The 24,706-nt window shown below is 31.5% G+C and overlaps 1 protein-coding gene across 2 annotated transcripts in view; it reads left to right on the plus strand.

Moving 5' to 3' along the window:
• Positions 1-24,706, plus strand: part of LOC130453450 (E3 ubiquitin-protein ligase TRIM9) — a 149,874-nt gene that overhangs the window by 80,132 nt on the left and 45,036 nt on the right. For both annotated transcript variants that reach the window (XM_056793210.1, XM_056793211.1), the window contains exons 2-3: positions 10,019-10,114; positions 21,362-21,595. In XM_056793210.1, the coding sequence (XP_056649188.1) occupies positions 10,019-10,114; positions 21,362-21,595 (330 nt within the window). The remainder of the gene's footprint in view (positions 1-10,018; positions 10,115-21,361; positions 21,596-24,706) is intronic.

Below are 24,706 nucleotides of genomic sequence, written 5' to 3' on the forward strand. Positions count from 1 at the left end.
TACCTAATCCGAATTTTTATTGCTGTTTATTTTATTAAGAGGGTCCGTGAAAACTGTGCTTGATTTCCTAGGGGCCCGCTGAAAAGGTTGGGAAACGCTGGTATAGTATGTTTTATTTATTGATATTTTCTACTTTATTTACTACTTTAAACACGTTCGTCCCTTTGTATGTATAATGAAAGCCATATTTTTCTAACGCAGTTCAATTTATAAAAGCGTGCTCCCATAAAAACTGTCATTTTAATAGATTCTCTCTCGGTTCATGAACTGCTATTTTGTTGGTTTTATCTATCTATGGACAAAATCGTATATTCAAACAGTATAAAAATACCATCGTATTTTAATCGGATTCACTTTGCTTTACGTTTCAACCCAAGTTTAATTCAAATTAACAAAAATAAAATATTTCCTCTATGACTAAGTACTTCTAACAAATTGCTAACTATTCTCTAATGAATCGAGAAAGTTGATCTATATTTATCGAGAAGGAAACAACATATTTACTATATTATTTACAAAAATTGAAAATATCTTCTATTTGCTAGAGATTATACTGAAGTTATTATTTGATTTTTTTGTTTAAACAAAATAGTTCAATACAGAGTCTGATTCCTACTGAACTTTACACTTCAAAAACAATCCAAGTACCTAATTAACTTTGTTTTGTTAATAGTTATCAAGAAATTCAGTGTGAAACAAAAAAGGGGCTTATAAATTTTAATCTTATATTCCGAGACCAAAAATAATACTTCTAAGGCGCATTCGAAAAAAGTTACCAAATGGTAATTGATTCTTTTCTTATTTGTTTATTTACTACTTCCTAATAACAGGTAACAATAAATATCTTAATGAAGTGTAGCAACAATCTTTTATCATATCAATTATTTCTTCCTCTTCCCTTCCTACTTAGTATTACTTTGATTTTTCCTTGTTTTATATATTCGAATATTGATACTGATTTTAGTTTGTATATTTCCGATTCTTTTTGATTTTCACATTGATTTATTTTATTTGTGACTCCTTACGTACGGCAGACAGGGGACAAAGCACTGGAAAAGAAGGTAGATTCCTAGCAAAATCAACCTCCAGGAGTTGACTCTTCCAGGAAACTATAACCAGAGAAGATCTGCTGAATGTATCAACCTAAATAAGACAAATCTACGAATACTAACAAGATTCCTATGATGGCACTGTAGCCTCAACAAACACTTACAGACGCTAGACTTAGCAGATAATGCGGCGTGCAGATTTTGTTGCACAGATGACAGTTTAATATTATGTTTATTCTTTCTTCCGTATCCGAGTATCCTAAATCCTTTTGCTGTCTTGTTGTTGCTATTAAGAAGATACTTCCCAATTAGAAATTATGAATTTTCAGTGAAACTAACTCTAGAAGTGTGATTAAACCTCATCGCTTATAGTGGTGCCCACATCGAATGTTTGCACATGAATATTTATCAACAGGATATATCGATCCGGAACTTACGTAAAGGTCAACAGAAACACTTTCCGTTATTTAATGTATTTTCACCCTACCTACCCGCAGAGTGACCAATAAAGGTTATTAAGAAGGGACGGAAGATTAGCAGAGTGCCGTTGACCAAATATACCGAAACCGAGTAATTTTATGTTACAGTAGTAATTATAGGAAGGGTCCATTGAAATGGTATCCATTGTTCGAAAAATGAACATAGGGAAACATTAATGTAATTCTGCGAATGGCTTAGTGCAAATTTTGGATGAACAAGGGCGGGACCAGCAGACCGTGACTGTTAACACTCGTGTTAAGATGAAAAATCATTTTTTGTCAACGTAGTCTCTTTAGAGCACTTTCTCCACATTTCTGCTATTTGTTTATACTTTCCAAAAAATAATATTTATCAATATTTGCCGGGGCTTCCAAAACAATATTTCTTTGTGAAATTATTCCATCGTTGGATTGATATCCCTTTCCACCGAGCCATTTCTTCAGATTTGGAAACAAGAAATAGGGCTAACGGTGGAGCATTGGAGCATGAAAACTTCTGTATCCATAAGTTGTTCTTCTAAAAAAATATTTTTTGCTAACTATGGTCACTAGTTTTTTCAATTCCCTTCTTTGGCGAGTCACTATTTGATCTCTGATGTGTTGTAGGGGTTCCAAGTTTGTCCACAAGTACGTTAAATACAATGTTAAGTTTTCTTTTAGTACCACTGCCTCAAGATGCTAAATTCAGCAGAGAGTGCAACATACATTCTGTTACGTAGAAGACGATACTTCTATCTACAATCTCTAAACGTGTTAGGGACTACGGAACTTCAAAGCATTTCACTTGGGAGCGTATGAAACAGAAGATCTCTGGAAGCTAGAGCAATCCCACTTACTTAATTTCCTAAAAAGGAATGGGTTAATATATCAGCTGTAAACAATGAAGATCCCCAGTGCCACAACAAGAAAAGGGAAGACAATATACATCCCTTAGGTTATAGTATTCATGATACCCTGAATTATATGAATACATACATACATCAAACACGCCTACAAAGTTGTCACATGATTGCGTTTGTGGTCAATTGTGAGAAAACGCGACATTCACTTTGCGGAAGGCTTTCTCTGTCAAGTCAATAATGAAAATCTTAGATGCGTTACAACTTCCAGGTTCAATCGAAACTTTTAATAGGCCAACACTATATCGTCAATATTTCCAATTCTTAATCCATATCGTTACACATTTTTCGTGTTTCGGCCAACTGAAATTCAGTAAAACAATTTTCACTACTCTCCTTGATGGTTCAAAGTACTTATCGTGCATTTCATTTGTTTGAGTGATGGTTATTTTTAGGAAAAATAATTATTAATGCAGATATTCTCTTTTACCATTGCCTCCTAAAATCACGAGGTCTTAAACCAAAAATTAAATGTCGCAGCTTGTTTCAATTTTATTGTGTCTGTGCCTATTTATAGTACTAGTGTTATTTTTATTACAAACGTGTAAAAAATTAGTATCAGAGAATTATTCCAAATCACACACTTTTCTGTATATACACAGAAGCGAAAAGATTAGATTTACTCTTTTTTAAAATTTATTATATAATCGGTTGTACATTCCAATATGTCTCGTTTTATGTGGTGAGTCAGTCCACGTTCTATTCCTTTTTCTTTAATCTTAAGTTCCTTGCATGTTTTGGCTTCTTCCACTATTTTTCTCCATTTTTTCCTGTTCTGGGTATAATTCCACCATCCATGAGCTCCCATTTTGTTCATATATGGGCCGGTTTCCTAAGGGTTTTCATTCTGTTATTGTTCCAACTTCACTATTATTTTTCATCCGTTTTATGTGTCCTAGTCATCGTATTCGCTGAGATTTTATAAATCTGGTGATAGTTTCGTCATTTAAATTTCTTCTCATTTCAGTGTTCATACGGATTCGATATTGTCCGTCAACTATTTTGGTCTATAAATTCTTCGTTCCATTTTTCTTTCATTGTTGTTAAGTTTTTCTTCATCAGCTTTTGTCAAATTCTTCGTTTCTCCTCCATAGATTACTCTGTTGGCCTTTTTGCTGTTTTGTATATTCCATCTACTGATTTTTTTGCAGAGCAATGAAGGTCGGAATTTATAGTATGCTCAGGGTCCTACGTGGATCCTTTGAATGATTTTCTTAGTAGTATTTCCTCCACTTACGAGTAGTTCTACTGTTTTTATATTTAGGAGTCCAATAAATAGGTTTATTATTTCTATTCAGTTTTTTCTATCAAAATACATTACAAAAAAATGGAAACTAATTGAAAAATTCACATTTTCGTTTTTTTAAATTCATAAATACTTTCTCTTATTAAAACCCCAAATGTAGTTTGTTTGTTTTCATTGCCCTAATTAAAACGTTCTTCCTGCTCTTTTCAATTTGCCATCATTGTTTTTGTTTTAACATTCATCTGAATGAGTATTTGTACTTTCAAAGACATACTGCAGACCATGCCCTTAAAAGCTGTAGCATGTCTTCAACGAACATTTTGTAGTTTTTATCTTTATTATCACCTGAAAATACATGGCTTTAAATATGTTCTAACTCTCTTTTTGACCACATCGGTGAAAATATTTCTAATTTGTGCACAAACAAGAACCCCAACTTGAAATAAGCATAGATAACACGGATACTTCATACATCCGCTCCATAAAAATCTGTCATTTCAAGTTTCCAACCAGCTACTTATAGTGAGAAATTGGAAGAGATGGAAATATATTTCCGTTGTGAAATAAAATAGCTTTTGCGCTTTTGTATAACTTTCAATGAATAAGCGGCTTTAGCTGGGAGCACGGAGTATGCCAATTTCTTTTTATGTCACTCCATATCCTCTTCTTTTGTGAAAAACTCCACTGTTTTAAGCAAGAACTTAATCTCTTAATAAGTCGTTAAAATCTTCTGTAGTAATAAAATAGTGTTTTGCTTATTCTGTTGTAAGGAAAAACTCGTTGATAATGTTTCACACTTAGTCTATTGATCCGTGATATTAACATCATCAACAAACTCCACTGTTTTAATCACGAGCCAAATCTCTTATTTAGTCGTTAGAATCTTCTGTAGTAATAAGATGGTGTTTTCCTTGTTCTGGTGCAAATAGAAATAAAAATTACTAAGAGAAGACCTACTTTTCTGCGATTATTTTTTCGGTTGCTGAGGTACTGGTTGTATTAGATCATGTGTAATTGGAAAAAAAATCAAAGTAAAGATATTCGTTTTTTACTTTGATAAATAAGTATCAGAATCATTATTTTTTTATTTTCCAGGCAACATTTTAAGTTTTTGTAAAGTCACTATGTGGACTGTTGCGCTATATTATGACTATAAGTTCATACCAATAATAATAACAAGTAATTAATAACAATAAAGGTATTTTCTTTCCGTTTTTGTGCATAATTAACCTATAAATCATAAAAAGAGACAAATGAAGTTTTTGTTTTGTTTTATATTGTTATTAATTCAACCATTGCTATTACGGATCTATACTGCCGACGTAATAACTCACATATTCAACAAAATTACCGTAGACTATAATTCTGTAGAGTAGGTTTATTATTGTTGTTGTTTAGTTCAATATAGAATGCGGGTTAGAGTTCCTGATTATGTGAGAATCTGAACACCAACGACATTCTAATGGTTACATAAATCTTGCTTTAGATATCCATTAAATGTGTAATTAAATCAAATCACTATGTATACATCCAAAATTCAATTATACAGTTTACTACTAAGGACTAATTTTCCAGAAATTGCCTAGAAAAATATTGTAAAAATGTGCAATCCCAAACTGTTTTAGAGGAAACAATATAAAATAAACATTCCTACACTTATAACAAAAAATGGAAAAGAAGCCAGAAATCGTATAGACTGAAAACTGGAAATTTGTAGTGAATCAAACACAACAAAAATACAAAAATTAAAAATGGAAATTAACTGTGAGTAAGGCTCTACTAAGTACTTGGATGTTATGAAGTGGAAGAGGTAGGCCTGCAAAAATTGGGACGATGGAGAGGATATTGAAGAGAGAGTTACAGTGGTACTACGGAACCAATAATTGGTACAACGGAACCAATCATTAGAGAAATGAAGGGAAAACAAAGATGATAATCAGATAATACTATTGACACAAGACTTCAAAAATTGGGACTGGCACGTCAAATACTGACACAGTAAATGTTCTCGAAAAAATTGTAAAATTAGAATATCTATAAAAGGAAAACATATGAGAGGGTGGTTAGGAAGGTTAAGTTTTCATATTGTGGGAAATAAAGTTTAATACAATGGTTACCATATCAAATTAATATTTACTTCAATCTTTGAGTCTTTGAGTAAAATTTGTTAGAGAGATTTTGTTAGCTTGTTACGTTGGCTTCATTTCTATGTACGTTGTAGTTTTTCTAAAGCTTTTTTTGTGTTTTTTTTTTCATGTAATGTGTAAGGAAGTACTTCTTCCTACATTTCCGAAAAAGCTTCATAAATTGCTATAAAACGTTGCCAGGTAATCGCGATTACCAACACTTTCCAGTAACATTAACAACAATATTTCCAAACAATTGAGTCACCACACCATTCAAACTGCCAATCTACCAGTAAACATAATTGAAGCTCGAATTTCGAAATATTTGAAAACCCGCCGGAATCATTTTTCCATCAATCTTGATTACACCTTCAATTGGAATGTCAAACTTCGCTATGAATATCGTTTCGAATGATCGTGTAAAGCCCGCATTAGAAACCTCGTTGACATCTTCCAGATTTTGTTTGTCAATCATATTTCGCAGATATACTGAACGGTTGTTTTCGACCATCTACCTATAATATTTAGCTATAAACAAATAGCATCGCCTTTCTTCTCTCAATGTATTGTTGAATAATAATAGTATATGTTGATGAAAAAAATTTCATTCAATTACAGGCAGACTACAAAATTGATATCACTAAGTTTGATTTCGAAAGTAGGAGTTTTTTTTTATTTGATCAAAATATTCAAATATTCTCTCATGTTCTTCATACGTATCATACGCTTAAACTAGACTTGGGTGGTTTAATTTTACTTTCTTAAATAAAAGTTCACAGTAACGGAATACTCAAAGTTGCGATGCTAGGAAAACGTGATGCTAGCAACGCAATGAAAATAATCACAATATATTGATTGTTGAGGTATTAATTTTATTAAATAATTAAAATATTTATTTTTATTTATTAATTAAATAATTAATAAACGAGTTAATTTCCGTGAGATAACGAAGTTCTTTAACGGAAAAAAGGAAACATTGCAATACATTCAACTTTATGAGTGATAAAAGCCATAGAACCGCCAAGAGATATGCAATACGTCCAGGGGATGATTTTTTTCTTCAAAACTGTTAGAGAATGACGTGCTAATTAAGTGCTCACTGAATAATCAAAAGATAGTCAAGAAAAATCATTTCTACGGGGGTAGGAGACCTGGAAACCACCATGCCTGATGTACTAAGTCCTATTAGGGTTTTTCCATTTTGAAAGCTTATATAGAATTAAGTGCTCACTAAATAATCAGGATACAGTCAAGAAATATCATTTCTACATTGTTTAGAGACCTTAAAACACTATGCCTGATGTAGTAAGTTTTATTAGAAATTTTTTATCGTTCAAACTGACATAAATTAAGGTGCTAATTAAGTGCTAACTAAATAATCAGGAGACAATCTAGAAATATCGTTTCTACAGTATTTGGAGACCTTAAAACCATCATACCTGATGTATTAAGTCCTGGTAGAATTTTTGTATCTTAAAAAACTACCATATAATGAAGGTGCCAATTGAGTGATCACTCAATAATCATGTAAGACTCAGCTATAATTTTTCCTATGAGGATCACTGATTTAAAAATAAACATGACTTATGTTCTGGAATTATTCTTTCTACTTGTGAGTTCCCGTTTTTAGATTGAGAATAATTATCCTTTTGTAAATATGAATAAGCAGTTTGACTCTCAGTTTTACTCAACAAATCTTAGAAAAATGAGCACAATTCTGAATTCTACTCGTTATTAAATTTGTGGACGGTTAAAAATTTTACTAATTCTTCAAGCTTAGCTTCTCAACTTTTAAAGTAGTATCAGGTACCCTGAATCTTTCTCCCGTTCGCATATGATTTTTTTCATCTGAATTCCCTACAAGCATCTAATTAGCAACCAATGTTCCTGCTTAGTTGAAATCTGATTGAGTATCGATTTTAATTTTAGAGAAACCTAATTTTTATTTTCGTTATCTCACGTAAATTAATTCGTTTATCAATTATTCGGGCACTTTCGCGATATTGATTCTTCAGCACCTTATTTTATTACCTCAACAATTAATGTATTGTAATTATTTTCATTGCGTTGCTAGCATCACGTTTTTCTAGCACCGCAACTTTCAGTATTCCGCTGTGAGAATTACAGAGCATCTAATTAACACCTAAAAAGCACCTAATTTTGGCATTTGCAATTTGCAATTTTCTGACTGCGTTACTGGCGAGACGGAGCTCTTAAAACAACTAATAACTTATACCAATAATTATATTTTGATAAAAACCGAAACTTATAACACTAATTAAGTACGAGGTCAATCTAATCGTTACAGAACAATGCAAACATGCGTATGCAGCTTTCATGGAAAAAATACATGGATTAAGTTACCAACTGCACCTTCAGTTTCTTTTCTCGCAATCACCTACTGAAAGTGGAAGAAAGATATTTGGCTATAAATAATAATCTCACATATAAATACCTACTTTGATGACTTCGACAAATCATATTTTTTAAATAGAACAACTTTTATAAAAAATCACATACGTATTGATCCACCATTGTATCTCACCGTCAACGCAACCTTATAATATATTCAGGGAGTGTATTCTTCACTTTAGATACACCCCTTGCACTGATATAAAAAATATTGATTCCATAACTTTGCATTTCTCTCCTAAATTGTCACAATCATTAGTTTTCAAGGTTTATTTCGGATACTTGACTCAATTGTTTATAGTCTAACAGTTTCAGTCAGATGAATTACATTGTATTTGAAATGGTTATGTAAGTTTAATATCATTTCAGAATGAGAATATATAGTAGGTGCACTAATCAATAGATCATCTTAGATTATATCAAAACCTCTTAATTTTCCAACATATTAGGAAATATGTCGAAAGAAAGAAATGGTGAATAACTTTGAATGGCGAAATCAAATCCAAACATTTTAATACCGCGTTCATAAAACTACTATCAACGACCCAGTACAGTTTAGTGGATTTATAAATCACTATTTCAACACTAACTAAAACTCACCACCTGTTATCAGCAATACAGAGAATATTTTTTATGCTTGTTTCGGCAGCGTTATTGAGTAATAAATATTTATATCTGTAATATTAGTAGGACTCTTTTAATCCACAATCAGGTGCATTGAAATAGAATTTAGTACACATTCATTCTTCTTGACATACGATTGATTCTCAGTACGATTTATGGTTATTCAAAATAATGGATATCTGTGAACATTCGTCATAGCTAGGAATGTAATTCTGGATCTATTGTCATACTCCACGGTGTTTATTATCCGATGGGTACAAAGTATCAGTCTCACATTTAAGAGTTACTAATCTAACGACCTGAACTTCATAAGACATATCCTTAGAGGGGACTTTTTGTCTCCACAGGCATGGAAGCTTCTATGGAGTAGAAATAACTTGACCACTAATATTACACTGTTTGCCTCTATGGCAATTGTATTTTGGTAGTCTCATCTTAGAATGCAGCTAAACCATCAATCATCAGATCGTTATTTTCCCACTTTGAAAAGGCTACATGAAGCCATCCGAAGTATGTTAAGTGGGCGAATATTTTCTATCTCTGAACGAGCACTCATCGAGCAGTTCCTTTAGGAAATGGAGTGAAATAGATTTACTCAATAAATCTATTATATAATATCCAAACGTATATTGAAAATAGGAATTGGATTGAAATTTTAATGTACAATCGAAAATTTGTTATACGAAAATCAATAATTAGCAATATTGCTAACTATTGCTTGTTTTATTTCTTTTTGTTACTTTCTGGACCTCAATTTAAAGTTAAAGCTAAGAAACCGAAGCTAGTGTCATATGCTTTCAATGTCTAGAGAGTTAAATTCATATTCAGTTTATATATATATTTTAATTACAGTCAAGTTTTACGAACTTCAGATTGCTTTGATGACACTTTGAAAGATTCGTGTTTTGTTATAAGCTCAACTAAATTCATGGATCTTGCAAATAATGGTTATATCATATATCACACAATAAAAACTTGTACAAAAGCATCAAAGCAATAAGAAAAAAGATTTTCTTGAACTCTATACAAATTACCAGACAATCAGTCAGTCATTTGATTTGGATTCAAAACATAAGCAATATAATAATTTCTACAACTATTCTTTTTTGTATGGATATAGATATGGATACAAATGTACTTATTGCCATTGACAATTTTAAGAATTGTTAAATTTTTGTTTCAGACCGATTTGTCTCACAATTTACAACAGTTATCAGAGCGAGCTCGTGCGACTACTGAATTTATTCAGCAATTGAAGGGACTTAACGAGGAGATAGAGGTAAGCAAAGTTATACTTATATTACAGAACTGCATGAATTATAATATATTTCTATATGAAACATGATCTAACAGACTATTACGAACGCGTCTTCGCCTTGAAGCCGGTCCTGCCTAGATGTAGTGGAATTCTAAAATTCGGCATAATCGCGCAGCACCTTTGACATGCTCTTTATAAACCGCGGAATCCGTTTTATATAAGTTTTTATTATAGCAGGAGGTTTATTTACATTGTTTCTTTAGAATAATTTATATGGAGGTCTATTTATTTATTTGTTTTGTTTCTTTATTTTCTAGAAGTTTTGAGAATTTTTTGAGATATATATATATATATATATATATATATATATATAGAAGGAGTTTGTGTAGCGCATTTTAGTTAGAGTTTCGAAGAATTTAAATAAATTATTTAAGTTAGTTAAGTAATAGTGATAAGTGTATTATTATAAGTTAGTGCAGTGTCAATTAATTCACCCCACGAATAGAAATCATATAAATAAATAAGGAAAATATTTCAACACCATATCTATATTTAGATACTTTATAAACAAAAATTAATAGTATTTTTTCGTTTTGTGCCAAAGTGTTTTTTCAAATTATCAATTCAATTATTATTGAGTGTGTACTACATTGTCCTCGAAGATATTCGACCTCAAAGTCTCATTCCTCTGAATCTAATCTTTTATGAGACAATTTTGTGAGAGGATGTTTAATTGAGAGTGAAAACTTGTTGCCAGATAAATACGGCCTAAAATAAACTCCAATTCTATCACAGATTTTGTTGGTTATGTCAATAAGAATCCTTACCAGGTTTATGCTATCGGTAGATTCGGCACCATCACGACGGCAACGTTTTGGTATCGGGTATTTAGAATAATTACAAATTTCAACTCATCTGATAATTTTATACCATCGATTTGGATAACTTCGCATTTTCCAGGATTTATTTTAAAATTAAAATTTCGCAGGTCTGAAAGACATATCTTATATTGGTTGAATTTTATTTCGATTAGATAGTCTATGTACAAAACCACGTTTTCTGGAGTAATTCCAGCTGTCATGCTCATAATAATTTGAGTCCCAATAGAATGTGTTTAAAGCGGTTACTTAAGTAGTTTGTGGAAAAACTTAGGACTGGCCTTTTTTCAAGCGAAATTTAATGAAAACACACCTTTATATCTAAACCTGAAAAATGCATTGCTTTCAAAAAACGTTGAATATGTTTTGATAGCAGATTTTCAAGTTTTTATATATTTGTTAATAAAAATGATCCCGTGGCATTCAAATAACTTAAAACAACCAAACTAAGAAATTTTTGTTTGCTTCCTACCTGAAATAAAAATATGCAACAGGCCAACGACTAAAATCCTCATTTCAACTGCGGCCTTTCTTGTTTAAACAGCCTTTAATTTGTTTTGTTATACTTATTTAAATATAGAGAAAAAGAATATAAGCCACTGGGGAAAGATAAAAGACGTATAATCATAACAGTTCACAATTTCTTTGTTAAAGGAAAACGGGATTGATGGGAAGAAGCCCCAAATTCCCGATGAGAAGTGGCCAGATATTGTTGCTTGCATGAATAAAATAATATGAAAATAATTCTTGGGGGTGAACTTAGAAAATGTTGAAACATTAAGCATAACAATTTTTAATTCTAAATTTCAGACTGAATGATTGAGCTCCACTGCTGTTCGTTTAGGTAAAGTTTGTTTAACATTCATATTTCATCAGTAGTTCGTAATTGCAGTCATTCAAGAGGATCAATGAGAAGACTTAAGACTAGTTTACACGTGGTTATCGCAGCGCTGGCTTGGTATTTGCCTTGTGTTATTGGCTGACTGTCAACGATAGCCAGAAAAGAGCACTTGTCTATTTTTCAAGCCAGTTACCTCCGTCCGCATACTCCTCGACTCCCTCTCTAGGGTTGCGGAGGCGTGTAGACGTATCACGCTAGTCAATGGCGAATGCTCGTACGGTATTTGTGTCTTTGTTTTTCTATGGAAGTCGTTTCGTTTTTTTCTTATATATCAATCAAATTTACTCTTAATAGTGCAGAGATGTTCCTCAAACATTTCTTTTTCAACAGACTTTACCGCGAATTAATTATTTTTTAACTTAACTTAACCGTGTGTGGAGATCCGAAAAATAATCCGTGAATGAATGGCTTCAACAGGGGCCAGGCCAACGCTGGCTTGTCTGCAGGACTGGCGCCAGAATTACTGGCTTCGTATAAACTGCTTTATGAATAAACTCTGCCATATGATAAATGAATATGTATTTTTGATTCTTATATTTTCTTCTACATCAGTCTTACTACATATTTCTTTTACGCCTAAATCTTTTCGACTATCTATTTTTTAGCTTATTGGTATGGCAGTAAAACCTATCTGGCTAGAACCACACAAAATCAGACAGTTTCAAATTATATAGAGATATTTTAATTAGTTTATAGATCAATTATGTAGCAGTAAGTGGAATTGAATAAACATTCATTAGATGCAGGAGATTTTGCATTAATTCAAATGAATTTATTATTAAAATATTATTTCCTACCTGGTTACGACTTAGCAACCTAACTTACATTTTTAAGTATATATTTGTTTGGTATTTCGAATAAAAGTGCCTCTGTTACTATATCATTTTCAGTTGAAATAACTCTCCCTATTCTTTATATTCGACTTTGTACAATCAAATTGCGTCTGCAATTTTCTTTCACTTCAAAGTACAACATGAAATTATATTTCTAAAATGTTCATAATTGGACTCAATTAGTTTCAAAAGTACTGCACTCGGAGAAATAAATTTGTATCTCACGTCAGAAAATTAGTTTTTTCCGTCTGAAAATCTGTATAATGTACTTTCTTATAAATGTATGCAATTAAAACCGAATTAAAAATCTTACTTTAACCGGATTTCGAAGTAAATGTAACATTTTAGTAGGTTCTTATTATCCAAATCGATAAATATATTTTACTACATCATTTAAAATTAGTTTTCTAATATAGTTTGTATTGTACATTTTCTATGTATTCGTACGTATCTTTCAGATTTTCCGTACTTTCCCAACAGTATCTACATATGTGATAGATGCTGATCGCTAATCTTTTATTATCTGTACTTTTACTTTTTTTCATAGTTATTATTTGACTGTTGTTACTTCTTATAAAATTTATACATTTACCTTTTGTCAAATGTTGTGCTCTTGTATAAACCAATTGCCTTTAGTATATAGCCATTTTTTTGTTCGATTTCTACTGAATCATGCATCGAGCCGTGCACTTTTTCATTTAGGTTAGCTTTGTGAATTGACAAGTTGCTAGTATTTGATGACATAGTGCCTACAATTATTAGTATTTTTGCTAGAGAAACACTTATCAGTAGTTATATTTCAAACTCGTTCCGTACACGGCTCGACAACATCCTAATTTTTAGAAGCGATAAAAAATATTTTTACTTTTTGTTTAGTATCAAAACAAGTATAAATTAATTTTGTTTCAAAAACTTAAACTAATATATAAAACCAGTTACATTATTAAAATCAGTACATTAAAAATAAATTGTTGGTTTCTTCCTGCTTTTCTTCATAACTGTCATAAAAATCTCATTTTTTGAAAGAAATTATAGTAGAAACATGAAACACTGAAAAATAATACGAGAAATACTAAAACCTCGTTACTAAGTTTTCCGTTTTTGGTAGTATTAAGTATGCATATGATGCAAAATTTTAAGATTTATTGTTTTTCAAAATATTCTTCATTGGAATCACTTTTACATGAGTTTACAAGCAATTTTTCCATTCCGATTGAGGTACCTCCAAAACATGTGATTCGAACGCATCAACCCATTCTTCAGATGTAGGAAAATGTTTACCTCACAATTTATTTTATGCTTCGGGAATAAGAAGATATCAATGGATCCCAAACAAGAACCAAACGTTTTTGTATGAACTGATAGATGAAAACTCGTATTGTCATGGTGGAGAATGATTCGTCTTCTGCGATTTATTTTCCTGATTTTTTTCGAACACTTCTTATTCCGAAAAGCAGGGCGACCATTTGCTTCGACGTGTTTCGTGCGCAAACAACTTTTGTTGGATTTGACTCGTCTTAAGACCCATTCTGACGATTATTCTCAGTTAGTTATAGTTTCAGGATTATATGCGTAGACCCATGACATAGATCCTCTTCTTTGCACCAATTAACACAAGCTTTTTTTGAATGATTGTCCAATTATGCGGGATTCAAAGCGAACAAATGGAACAAGTGGAATTAGTGCGATATCACTTTACGGAACTTCGGACCTTCACGAAATTCATCCTGTAGCCAACGAAAGACTGTGGCTCGAGATGGTGCTTCATCAATAAAATTCGATGGGCACTCTGCTATTGATTTAATCCATGTTTAAAGTCATAGAACATGATCCCACGAAAATGTTCGCGATTTAATTCCATTTTTTGAACAAGTTGAATGTTCCTGTGAGCAACTCAAATAACACTTGTATGACAACACGTTTTGAGTACTTGGCAATGTCATATTTGACATATTCACATCAGTATTGCCATATCTCAAGACTAGCAACCTCCGTATAATGTAAAATTATACTACCAGTCTAGTAAAAGTACGTCGAACGGACCATTATGTTCAATCTTAGTTGTATAAGCACTCCATACAAAAAATGCTTCGATTCTTGTTCACTAGAAACTAAATCCAATCATAATTGTTGATAGTCAGACATGGGAAGGCTATGATTTATTGTGAAATATATTTCTCGTATTCATAAGAAAATTATTCGTTTAAGTAGAAAAGAGAGATATCTAAGTAAAATCAATCCTAAGCATAATACAATATTTTAATCTGTCAACAAATGACCTTGACGAATTTTTAATCGTTCCAGGCATTATATTTCACCGCGATTCGATTTTCTAGTTTTTGAAGAGTTTAAGATGAATTCTTATAAACTATACTCTTAAAATAGACTCAAAGAAACGAAATATAATGGAGATAAATACCATTACTTTGCAGGCTAATCAATATAACCTCTTCGTCACACACGTCTCTAGTACATTGTACATGTGTTGTCCAACCCTATGAGCATAATAAGTTGAAGCACTTTGTGCTGAAACCAAATTTCTGATGATAACTGTAAATGATTAATACGATTCACACTAAACGAACTACAAAAAAATACTGAACACACTGTTTACACTACCAGTACACCAACAATTATACTATCTGACGTCTGAGTTTCGATAACCAAGTTATCATCTTCAAAAAATCCAACTTCAAACAAAATAAAGTGTTAAAACTTAAGGGTAAAACGAAAAATCTCCCCAATTTTTTTTATTTCTCGTCAAACTTACATAAACGTATTACTGAATAACATAGTGGTAATACTATAATTTTGAAATAAATTTTAAACTCATTCAAAACAGAGAATTAGCCCAGTTGATGGAAGCCACAAGTTATAAGCAAAAAAGGTAAAATAAAAAGTACTTTAAAGTAGGCTTTTGATATAAAAAAATCTCAGAGATCTACCGATTTCTCAAAGTAAAAAGAATTCCGAGAATCATTTTGATTTTGAAAATTTTCCATTATTGCAGGCTGTGGTGGATATAGAAGAAAATAAAAAATAGTACGTTGTGGGATAAGTTTTTCTCGATAAAAAGGGTCTGTACACTTTTTTTGTAAAAACTATAGTCTTCTCGGAAAAAATTCTAGAAAGTATTAATGCTGCGTAAAATACGAATTATCTGTAACTTTGCTTAAACTTGATCAATTTGAATAATTTTGTTTTCAGATGTTTAGAAAATGTTGCATTTTAAGAATATATAAATGTAAGATCACTTGCTACGAGAAATTTTTAGCTTGTAAAATTTGTGATCGTGATAATTGTAAAAATTTCCCCCAACTCTCAAATGAGTCAAGTGACGATGAATCTGAAAGTGAATAATCAGATTCCGATATCGACAGTGATAAAGTTGTAGATTCTAGATAAATTTCTACGAAAAATATCGAAATTTTTCCACAATTTTCAATTGTTTGCTTAGATAAAAAAATATTCATTTCTACGAAAGTAATTTTATGAATAATTCAATAAAAATTGATAATTCTGGCGTCTATACGAGGTTTTTATAAGCTTGATTGCCTTAGAAAAACGACTTGATAGATTTACGAACTTTTTTCGAGAAAACCATAGCTTTTACAAAAAAAGTGTAAGGGAGTTTTTTTATCGAGAAAAACTTACCCTACAACGTGGTATTTTCTATTTTCTTCTATCTTCATTACACACTGAAATAATGGGAAATTTTGAAAATAAAAATTATTTTCCAATTGTTATTTTACATTGAGAAATCGATAAACCTCTGAAGTTTTTCTTAAATAAATTCTTATACTTTGAAGTACTTGTATAAAAATTAACGTTTTTTGCTTATATCATATTCTTTTGGCGGAAAATTGCCTCCAACGACTGGGCTAAATGTGAAACACGCATTTTATTATTCAGCTTTGAACATAGAATGAAATTTATATTTTTATCTTTAGAACTAAGAAGGTTTTACAACTGTGTTGTAATATGTTATTCGTGTGTAAATGAGGGCACGGCACAACTAGACTATCACTTCTATGCTGGTATTTATTAGAGAATTATTATCTATTATTTTAAATGTTAATTGTTTATTATACTAAACCCTCACGAACTAAATTTGTCAAAATACAGAATACTTATTCTACAACAATACAAATTATTCCTATATATGGTAACTAACCTTCTCCTAATTTGTTACTTCTTTTCAACTATTTCTTGTTGCCATCAATAGTCTTGTTAGTATTTAAACAGATGCCTAACAACATTTAAATATTATTGCTCAAATTTAAATCTCAGTCTATCAAATGTATGGGCACTAATATGGAATTTTGTTTAGCCAAAATTTGTAAAATATTCAACATTAACATCGATATCACACCTATTGTCTATATACATATATATATATATATATATATATATATATATATATATATATATATATATATATATATATATATATATATATATATTTCAAGAGTCAATTTGAATATTGAATTTTGAAGTTGATGAATCTAATGTTTTTAAAAGATGTTACAAAATTTATCACACCGCAATTCTTAACTAACTGATTCCCAGGCGATGAATACATAAGTATTCGAAAGCTCGGAATATATTAGGGTTAGTACACTTTGGTGTTTAATTTTACAACATTGAATTGATTTCATCAAAAATTCGATAGAAGTGCGGTCATCCTAACGTTGAATTTATAACTGGAAGAACTTTGAAATGCTTCCTTCCGAATGGCTTCCTTTTGTTGTAATCTTCTCAATGTCAAGAATGGTAGCACAACATATTTATCGTATTATCGTGTATAAGGACTGAGGTATAGAATTATTCGTTAAACCATCAGGGTTTGCTATTTAAATTTTATGATTATTTTTATCAAAGTTTATCCAGGTTATCATATATGTAATAGGATCTAGTGAAATATTAGATAAGTGAGTATATATACTTACTTTTTTCTACTTTAAAATCCTGTATATAGACCTTTGCCATATACTGTGCTACCATTTTCACTTTTAAATTAGTCATTCCATAGAACGAGGCACTATTGCGATAAAAATCACGTAACTTTTCATCGATTTCTTTATTTTTACACGTAACTAATAATGTTTAATTAACACTCTTCATTTACCTCACAAGGAAGTTTTCTTTATGTGAAATGTTTTTGCTCCAGTAGAAATCCAATAAAATCAATTAATTTGAAGTCGTCTGTTTGAAGACAACTAATCAGTACAACATTATACTGAAATCAGATTCCATGGGCTGTTTTCACTTTATCACATTGTCATGAATACATTGATTTATTTCGATTTGATGGTTCAAATATTTAATATATCAATTTGGTTCAAATACTGATGAGAATATTAATTAAATTATAGAATCAAACATACTAAAAAATACCGTTTACAATAAAAAATTTGTATGGAAAGCATTTGTCAATTAGATAAAAATCCGAGAGCTAAAGAATTGGCTTTGATCTTGAAGGATTGGGCTGTGAACATGAGAAGACGGTACAGAGTTTAAGACTACTACTCTCAAAACCATGTTGAACCTAATAAATTAGCTATTACAAGAAAAATATTATAAAGAATTGAAAGTTAATATTGACCCATTCAAAAGATTTTTACAACAAGCGCGAACTGCCCGTGATTCCGTACGACGTAAATTAGAATCAGATCCCTGTAAATAAACTAAACAGCATCAAGCTCCGTAGAAATAGTGAAATGAAAAATTTATGGAATGAAAATGCCCCTGAATGGCTCCAACCAAAATTCTGTCACACAGCAGTGATAGAATTAGCTTGGCGAGGTCAGGATGCTGATGCTTGCTTGACTGACTTTTTTAATCGAATCAAACAGCGATGATTCTGTAAAAAATCGAGTTGAATAAAATCCTGTACCAGCTAGACTTGCCAAGGTGGTTCAAGAATGTGTGCTGAAATCAAAATTTTAATAGAAAACAACGACAACAACGTTTGTCCTAACAAATTATTTATAAAATTGATGTCAAAAGGGGCCAAATACTAAAATCAATAGATTACTTCTAAGAATAAATCGTCAATGGAAGAAATACGATTAAAAATTGGAAAAAATCATCTGTCGAAACGATTGGTTTAATACCAAGGGAAAAAAATTACTAATCACTCCAATAGATCGACCTCGGTTGGCAAAAAGTGGTGTACAAGAGCAGGAGCTCATCAAAATTACGGATTACAATAATGCCAACTCAATGAAACCCTACTTCAAAATTGACGAAGAACATCATAATTAAATTATTAACATCAGGCGTATTGGAATTACATTTTAATGAACTATAGCAACTAAAACCTTTGGATCTTCACTTAACTTTTCTAGATGTTCTTTTATTAATTGCATCTTTAGATTAATTGTTTTTGTACTGTCTTTTATTTCTATAATTAGCAAAAAATTTTCTATCCGAATAACCCTCGAACATTGATAAATTATCAAAAATATTATAACAACTTTTTCAAGCTTGATGCTTATACATAACAAGCATTTTCGAATTTTTTTAGAACAATTATCATATATGTCCTTCGGTTTTTACTACTGAATATTAAAGCTACTATATCTGTCAGATTTATGTAAAATTTATAAAGATAACATCATAAACCTAGTGAAAAATAATATAATCGCCGTTGAGTTCTCAATTTCTGAAAAGTCACGCCGTTGTATTATTTAATCGGTCTTCTTTCCTTTCTGTAAATGATTGAACGAAAAAAAGACAGGCCTAAGGAACTTATATTTTTCCATTAAAAGTTTTCTGTCGGTTTTTTCTTCAAACAAAGCCCATTGAATCAAATATTGTGTAGGTCAAAACTTGTCAAAAATAAACGTGTTTATGGTTATACTACATGTCATACATCTATATTTGTATAACCAAACATCTAAGTCGGTTTTATTCTCATTTTTATTTATTTTTCTTTTGAAGAACTCAAATAGCTTTTCCTTGACATTTCTTCGAAGTGATCGGTCATTCCAAATACTGATGATGGCTCTATACATTTTTAGATACAAGAAGTCGTTTTAGGAAAATAATTTTATTTATTTTCAATTACCACCTACATCAATAAAAATTTTATTACCATAAGATTGGTACACTTCGGTTACTTTTCGACATAATCACCGAAGAGATTGAGACATTTGTCATATCTGTGGACAAGCCACCAATGCAGCCTAACCGTTCATTAAAAATACAGTATAAAACAGACCTGTGAATCTGCGGTTTTCTTTAACCATTCTGTCAACTCGTTGAACCAGGTCATCTGAAACTACAGATCTGCGTCCTTGGACACCTTTATTATGCACATCATTACGGCCATCTTTAAACTTTAACAATACCATTTACGCACAGCACCATCATTCATGAAGTTCTCCCTATACACACGACTCATTCTCCGATTTATATCTGCAGCACTATGGCCTTCAGCTTGTAGAAAACGATTTACACTTGGCGGAAGCATCAATAATGGCGGACATGTTTACATGGCTTAAGCACAACGCCGACTGACGCCTGAATGTCAATAATGGCGGAGTGTGTAGTGCGAGAGCTTTGCAATCGCCTACAGTACATGCCCGCTTTCTTTTGCTTCTGCACGGAGCGATTGGAGGCTGAAAACGGCCCTCGTAATAACACTAAAGCGATTAAAAAGAAAAAGTAAAGAAGAAGAAGGAATGCTGAAATTATACAAATTAGAATATTTACGACAAAAAGTTGAGCGATCGGTGACAGAGGAGGAGGATGATCACAAATGTTTTTTTTTTTAAGTTTGCTGCCCCATGAACGTAAAATACCAGGAAATCAAATACTGTCATTTACAGGGTCGAGTTTTCACATCAACTTCTCAAATTTCTCACTACTCTTGCCGTTTATATGCTTCTTCATCCACATATGCTGCACTAGTTTCTTCAACATTCACACATTGGGGTACACTTCATGATACAGAAGGTTTCACTCGTCTGGTCGTATTAACAAGTCTTTCTTCGGGAAAAATTGGCTGTTTGTACCAGTTGCACCACACTTTTGTTAGGCGCCGTTAAATTTTTTTTGAGATATAATTAAATATATATAATGCCTTTCTCATGTACTACCAAAAGCGTTGCTAATCTTGCTTCAAAGTCGAGAAGTGATGAAGATATTCTCAATAAACTGCTCAGTTTTGATTCTGTGCTTGGCTCTTTGTATTCGTAACAACACATTTTTCAATAGCACAAACTCTTCCTCTGAGGAGAAACTCTATATCCTTACTCCATGAAATCGGCTTTGTTACTGGCAAGCAATCAGCTTCTTTTGTGCATGCACCAGCAGAAAAACCGACGCTGGTTTTCAGTGTTTACAGTAATCTGCTTTCTTTATGTATGCAGACTTCTAGTCTACAACTATATTATCAATTAAATAGAATATTTTTCGAAATTTTCCATGCTATATATGAATTGCCTCATTGTATTTTTAATATCACTTGTCATTATCCATAATAATAGCAAATGATTCCTCTAAATTATCTGATTTAAACAGAATATTTTCACTATAACCTAATTATAACCTAATAATAGGCTACACTTTAATAATAGATTATTTACGGAACTTGAATGTGTTGCGTCATTAGCTATAATCACAAAAATAATCGTTCTCATTGTTTCAGCACAACTGTGATGATTTCGAAAATATCATATCAGGACAATGTCAAGTATTAATAGAAGCAATTCACGAAAGGCGGAACAACTTGATCGAATTCATCCGACAAGAGAAAGAAATGAGGAAAGGAGTCTTGAAAGATCAAGCGGCCACATGTACTCAAAGGTTACAACATACTACGGCGTTGCTGCAATTTTGTATTGAGGCTTTGAAAGAAACGGATAGTTCGTCGTTTTTACAGGTGAGCATTTTATTTAGATAATCTTATCATATCTTAACTTTTATTTTACTGGTGAATAATAACAGTTTCAGATATTAATATAAAGTATGAGTAAATACAGACGATATATGTCACATATTGTTTATAATACAAAATATACAGTGTGTAACAATTGAATTTTTAAATTTTACTGAGTCAAACAAGGTGGTTTTTCTGACAACACTATGGTCAATGTTTCTGATGTTGTCAGTCAAAATTTAACATACAGTTACTGAAAGATACTGAAAGTCCGGAACCGTCTTTTAATGTAACAATTGTAGAAACTCATTTCCTTTGTACTTAACGATCGTTGAATAAAATTACGGGAAGTGGCTAATGAAGAATTTTAACCCACCGAGTGTACTAAACTTTCTATAAAAGGTGACAAAAACAATCTGCAAGGTGGGTACCGCAATTGATTGATCCTGATCAAATACTCGCTCGCATTCAAATCAATGTTTGGATATCTCCCAACGTAATCGAAGAGAATGTTTTCGTCGATACGTCACAGTAAACGAAATGATACGCAATTGTACACTAAAAATGAAAAAACAGTCGGTGCAATGGACTTCATTCGAGGAAAGTGCTCGCAACAAAGCAAACATTGTTTCTTCGGCCAATATCTTTATTGATCATGTAGGAAAATCTGACCTATATTATTCTGATTTGCTGATAGTTTTGTTGCCAAGATTAAAAAGACACGACTGCATTTTTTTAAGAAAGAAGTTTTTGTTTCACTATAATAATGCGCCTGTTCATTCCTACTTATTTTCACTTCAACGTTTTCAGGAGGTAGAATATTGTGACCACTATCAAACTTTGAAACAAATGAACGCTTTGCAAGTTCCTTACTCATGTATCTGTACTTAATGCCACTTAACGTTCCTCTATCCTTGCCAAACGTGCAACTGTTATTTTATTATTATTACCATTTTTCGAACATAAATTCCGTTATACACACATTACCAATGTCTTCAACATAATGTGCAAACTGAGGAAAGTTTTTGAGAAAGCAGGTAGATGTACCCTTCGTAATTCGTGTACTCCGCTGATTTTTCAGAAGCGCCCAACTGACCTGTACCCTTTAAGATTTCATAGATTACCCTTCTAGGAAAAGTAACTGTTATACTGAAATGACCAATGGTCAATCGAAATTCCATAAATGAGACACTAAGATAACGGAGCTATAACAGTGTCTCCCAAATCCATTACAGGGTACTTATTCCCTTTGCTCAGCCTTTCCAAATTAAATTGAACTTAGATTTTGATTGCATATTGTTACAAAGAAGCTCGCGAAAGGGATCCTTATGCCGGCCCTGTCCAGTTACAATAGAATTTTAAAATTCGGCGAATTTTCACGGCGTCTTTCATCTGTTCTTCTATAAATGATGGATATATATTTATAATTATATATTTTATATAATTTTTTTAGTAGCAGGCGGTTTATTTACATTAATTCTTGTATATAATATCTAGAAAAGTCTATTTATTTATTTCTTTTGCTCCTTTTTGTTCTAGAGCTCTGTAGAATTTGATTTAGGTATATAAATGATTTGTGTGAACGCAGTTAGTTTAGTTTTAAATACTCGTAAATAGTCGTAGCGAAAAGAACGAATTAGTATAAGTAATCGCAGAATTTTCTTAAGTGATATTTATAAGTAAATTATGATAAGTTAAGTGTATTGTATAGTGTGTATAAAGAGTGAGAATAAATACAAAAAACGTTACAATATATTTCTGCTTGAAAAATGGTTGGTATCTTGTCCAAGCTTCCAGAGTGTTTGGTTTTGGCACGTTCTAGTTCTATTATTTGGGAACTATCTGTGTACCATTTGACGTCATTCCTGTTCATTTCCAATATGGTGTTTCAATCCCATTCACTTCTACAGCTTTGTTTTGAGATAAATATTCACTCAACGCTAAACTATTTCAATATTTCGAACTGAGGCTTAAGAAAAAAGTTTAGCTACAAAAAAAATTATAGGGTGTTTTTAAATTTATACAACAAAATTGAGAAGGTGATTGCCCGTATAAAATTATGATCAGTATTTCTGTCTTTTTCTCAAATTTCTCAAGATAATCTTTCGCAAATCCTGTTACAGTATATGGAGGTGAAATTAGCAACCCTTATTAAGTTTTTTGAAATAAAAATATCACTTGAAATTTCTGGTTATTTTTAAAACACTTCTTAATATCTTTTCTAGAACCAATCGAATCGAAGGAGAAAAATTAAATACCTTCGACATATTTTTTTTCACTCTCAAAAGATTGTTTAATTAAATTGAATTTTTTCTTCGAATCTATTGGTTTCAGGAAATATGATAAGCAATATTTTTAAACACACACACTTTCAATTATATTTTTATTTCATAAAACTAAATCTCCTATTTTTATAATGTAAAAGAATGTTAAAACATGACGGATTCTTAGACTTCCTAAGAATTTACAGCTATTTATCGTAAATAACAACTGGATTATCTTTCTATGTTATCTTGTATTGGAATCTAATCAAATAGAGCCATAAAGTTTTGGTTTGAAATTAAAACAAACAAATTAAAAACGCATATACCCGCTGCTGGTTCTGCATACACCAATAAAATCAAAAACAAGTCAAATAAAATGAAATTCCTGTTTCATTCTACAAAATACTATTTTGGTTATTTAATTTCAGCTGTTAATTGCATTTATGCCAGACCGAAATATTCCACGAGATTTGCTATAATTTAATATAGCTACAGCTATTTTCATTAACGCGAAAATAAAAATAGTAGTGGCAGTTGAACATTGTCGACATTAATGGAAATAAAAATAAATTCAATTCTTTGATGATAGATAACCGAAGCGCTACCGATGAAAGAAAGCAGGCGAAATAGTAGACAGTTTTTCGCGACGTTGCAAATTATATCTTTTCATTACTGGCTTTTAAACCATTATTGACTTTTGTTGAAGTAGAAAAGTTGTTCATTATTAACCAAGGTATAAAAGTTTGTTTGAATATAACTAGATCTCAATCCATTTGACAGAAATAATTCGATGCTTTCGATATAAATAGCGTTATGTCATCTTCAAAATAATTGGTTTACAATAACTAGT

Source organism: Diorhabda sublineata, chromosome 2, assembly GCF_026230105.1.
Source record: "Diorhabda sublineata isolate icDioSubl1.1 chromosome 2, icDioSubl1.1, whole genome shotgun sequence".
Taxonomy (NCBI): Eukaryota; Metazoa; Arthropoda; class Insecta; order Coleoptera; family Chrysomelidae; genus Diorhabda; species Diorhabda sublineata.